Source organism: Ascidia mentula, chromosome 3 (assembly GCF_947561715.1).
Source record: "Ascidia mentula chromosome 3, kaAscMent1.1, whole genome shotgun sequence".
NCBI lineage: Eukaryota > Metazoa > Chordata > Ascidiacea > Phlebobranchia > Ascidiidae > Ascidia > Ascidia mentula.
This window is the reverse complement of record NC_138568.1, coordinates 14,389,876-14,394,242: the sequence shown is the minus strand read 5'-3', so window position 1 is coordinate 14,394,242 and position 4,367 is coordinate 14,389,876. Positions and strand designations below refer to the sequence as shown.

General features: G+C 43.0%; 1 protein-coding gene across 1 annotated transcript; it reads left to right on the top strand.

The window, feature by feature from the left end:
- On the top strand, nucleotides 1-1,026 carry LOC145893840 (uncharacterized). The gene has a single exon (XM_082982204.1). It carries the CDS (start codon nucleotides 1-3, stop codon nucleotides 685-687), a length of 687 nt encoding a protein of 228 aa, XP_082838330.1. The 3' UTR covers nucleotides 688-1,026.
- The last annotated feature ends 3,341 nt before the right edge of the window (nucleotides 1,027-4,367 follow it).

Genomic DNA, 4,367 nt, shown 5'->3' with positions numbered 1-4,367 from the left:
ATGGAAGAAACTCCTGCCATGCACGCAGTTGCTATGAAACTGCCAACGTTTTGGACACAGCAACCAAGAATATGGTTTCAGCAAGCCGAAGCCCAGTTTGCGCTACGAAGCATTTCTGCTGATGAAACGAAATATTTTTACGTTGTTTCGTCCCTGGATCAAGCAAGCGCCGGTAGACTATTGGATTTATTGGAAAACCCACCGGATCACGATAAGTACAATTACCTAAAGCAACGTTTGATAAACACTTACGACTGCTCAGATTATGAAAGAGCGCATAAACTGTTACATACATCTGAACTTGGAGACCGATCTCCAGCAGAATTAATGGATGAGATGCTGTCATTGTTAGGCCGTCATAAGCCGTGTTTCCTTTTTCGATATATCTTTCTGCAAAGGATGCCCGAAGAAATACGAATTATACTCGCAAAAGAAGATTTTGACGACCCACGTGTTTTTGCACGACGTGCTACCACTCTTTGGCAGGCAAGAAGCGAGGAGCGCCACGCGTTCACGGCTGTCGCAAAGGTAGACAAGCGCAACATGCTCGCGGCGTCTCCACGTGCATCGACACGCACTGCAGCAAATCAGAGACTTTGTTTTTACCATCAGCGCTTTGGTGAAAAGGCAAAGAAATGTCAACCTCCCTGCAGTTTCCAGGGAAACTCGTCAGCCGGCCGTTGTTAGTTACTTCATCGGCCGGCAAAGCTCATAACCTCTTTCACATTTGGGATCAAACCACTCGTCGTTATTTCTTAGTTGATACAGGCGCCGAGGTAAGCGTTTTTCCGGCATCACGTCTTGCTCGTCAACAGCAAGCTAAAGGAATCAAGTTAATTGCAGCTAACGGCAGCAGGATTAATACTTTTGGGGAAAAGGTACTCAACTTGGAACTCTCAGCTGGCAAATTTCGTTGGAAATTCATACTTGCCGCTGTATCGCAACCTCTTCTGGGAGCCGACTTTCTGCGTGCACATTCCTTGCTGGTAGACCTACGCCACAGTTGCCTTGTTCATTCAACATCATTCGCCAGCATTCCTATAAAGGCCACAAATGACAAATCGTCGCGCATTTGCAAATTGACCACATCCACTGAAGATTTTACAAGACTTCTCTCACGATTTCCGTCTTTAACTGCACCGAAGTTTTCCAGCATTGTACCCAGACACAAGGTCCAGCATCACATTTGCACAACTGGACCACCGGTTCATGCAAAGGCACGTCGTTTATCCCCCGAAAAGCTTACCGCACTGCCGTATCCAACTTACAAATTGAGGAAGTTGTGATGGACACCTCACAGGTGAGACTTTTATGTGATGTGTCCACTGGTGTTTGCCGACCAATCATCCCGCAATCATGGCAAAGAAAGGTGTTCGACGCTATTCATGGTCTAGCCCATCCATCAATCAGAACAACACGCAAAATGATTTCGTCAAGGTTTGTGTGGCATGGTTTGAACAAGCAAGTTACAGAGTGGGCTCGGCAATGCTTGCAATGCCAACGTGCAAAGATCCAAACACCACTGCACTACAGCGTTCCACCCACAGGCTAACGGATTGGTGGAGCGATTTCACCGTCAACTCAAAAGCAGCCTGATGGCTAGATCGGCTAATCCAAATTGGATTGACGAGCTGCCCTGGGTTCTGCTCGGCATACGTAACATGCCAAAAGAAGATCTCACCACGTCAAGCGCGGAACTCGTTTACGGCTCAACCATTTCCCAACCTGGGGATTTTCCTGCTGCTGCAGACACGTCTATCAAGTATTCCGAGTTTGTACAAACTCTTCGTCGCGCGATTCAAACATTATTACCACAGCCCATGTCGCGCCATTGTCGAACTCGTGTATTTGTGCCACCTTCGTTACGCAATTGCACCTATGTTTTTGTGCGTAAAGATGGATATCGCCCCCCACTTTCGCCACCGTATGATGGTCCTTTTGAAGTGTGTGCTCGTCACGAAAAGTATTTTGTGATAAACATTTCAGGTGTTGAACATTCCATTTCGATTGATCGCCTTAAACCTGCTATTGTTGACTGCTCCAAACCGGTACCTGTTGGGCAAGCTCGTAAAAGAGGGCGACCAAAAAAAACAACATCCCGCTTCTGGGGGGGAGTAATGTGGCGGATGCCACCCTTGAATTCACTGAAGCGTGATAAGTTTTGCTTTTAGTGTTGCCTTTTTCTGCGCGTCTCGAAACAATTAAGCGTTTTCTGGCAACGACGCGCATTCAGAAAAATACACGTTACGAAGCACCCGCTTTACGCTCAATATTCGGATTTGAGTGAATATTAAAATATTTGGCGAATCCCAGAGCTACAGACCACCCAAATAGCATTGGGCAAAAAACATGATATTTTGCTGGGCATGTATATATAGGCGGTTAGTCAGGTATTTGATGTAACAGTTATGTAGATATATAGCAGCGATCCTCAATTTCTTTTCAATTACGTCACACTTATAAAATTAAACTCAGCGACACACCCCAACCAAAAGTTTTGTGTAACAAATGAAGTAGCCATATTACCGTCCGGGCATTGATTTTTTATTAGTCCTTACGAATTGTCAAACTGCGGTAAAGCCAAAAGTTACCAAAATCGTTTTTTCATACATCCTGCATTTCTTCCTCCCGCACCATCAATTTCTTCCTCCCACACCGCCAATTTCTTCCTCTCGCACCATCAATTTCTTCCTCTCGCACCATCAATTTCTTCCTCTCACACCATCAATTTCTTCCTCTCGCACCATCAATTTCTTACTCTCGCACCATCAATTTCTTACTCTCGCACCATCAATTTCTTCCTCCCACACCATCAATTTCTTACTCTCGCACCATCAATTTCTTACTCTCGCACCATCAATTTCTTCCTCCCACACCATCAATTTCTTACTCTCGCACCATCAATTTCTTACTCTCGCACCATCAATTTCTTACTCTCGCACCATCAATTTCTTCCTCCCGCACCATCAATTTCTTACTCTCGCACCATCAATTTCTTACTTCCACACCATCAATTTCTTCCTCCCACACCATCAATTTCTTACTCTCGCACCATCAATTTCTTACTCTCGCACCATCAATTTCTTACTCTCGCACCATCAATTTCTTCCTCCCACACCATCAATTTCTTACTCTCGCACCATCAATTTCTTACTCTCGCACCATCAATTTCTTACTCTCGCACCATCAATTTCTTCCTCCCGCACCATCAATTTCTTACTCTCGCACCATCAATTTCTTACTCTCGCACCATCAATTTCTTCCTCCCACACCATCAATTTCTTACTCTCGCACCATCAATTTCTTACTCTCGCACCATCAATTTCTTCCTCCCACACCATCAATTTCTTCCTCCCACACCATCAATTTCTTACTCTCGCACCATCAATTTCTTACTCTCGCACCATCAATTTCTTCCTCCCACACCATCAATTTCTTACTCTCGCACCATCAATTTCTTACTCTCGCACCATCAATTTCTTCCTCTCGCACCATCAATTTCTTACTCCCACACCATCAATTTCTTCCTCCAGCACCATCACTTTCTTCCATCAATTCTGCAACATCACCTTCTTACTATCAAAACGTTTCCATGGAACCATGCACACTCGAAGGGATATAAAGTTTGCAAACTGAATTTCAAGCTTATAAAGGCGAAACTCAACTAAACAAGAACCAACCCAAACAGGTGATGAATGCATTTAGATTCCTTAACAAACTAAGAATGGTTGTTCCTCATCTAAGACATCGCAAGTTCAAAAATACACAAACATTTACCCTCTCAACACTGTGTATATCGATAATGACAAGTGGCACAAAATATTCACAATCAGCAACCAGTTGCAGCTAATAAAACAATTGTCAGCATTTGCAAAGTTTAAAGTTAAGTTTTTAACAAGACACAAACCCTACTCCAACCAATTTCTGACCATGGGAAGTTACTTCAATTAAGTGCCGGACAGTAACAAAGGTTTTTAAAACATTATTAAAATAACAAAAAAGGCTGGGATATTAGTATTTATAAATATCAACTTTTTGGCTAAGAGAGCCTTTTTCTATTGACAATATGTCTGGATCAGTAAATGAATGTTAAGATAAGTTTACATTTGATGCAACGTCAAAGAAGAAAGATTTTTGAAAGCGGCTACAGCAAAATGATTAAATTATTACTGCAGAGAGTTTGGCATTACTCAAAGTTTGTTTTATCTTGCCAACAATAAACTGCACTTGTTCATCCATGATAACGTACAAAGTACACAGGGCGAGGTTTATGCACAAGACGTGTGAGAGGGGTTTTGAGGGGGTGTTTTTTACTTTTATTGGTGATTTTTTGAAGATGGCAGAATATATATTCCTCTTCCCATAGT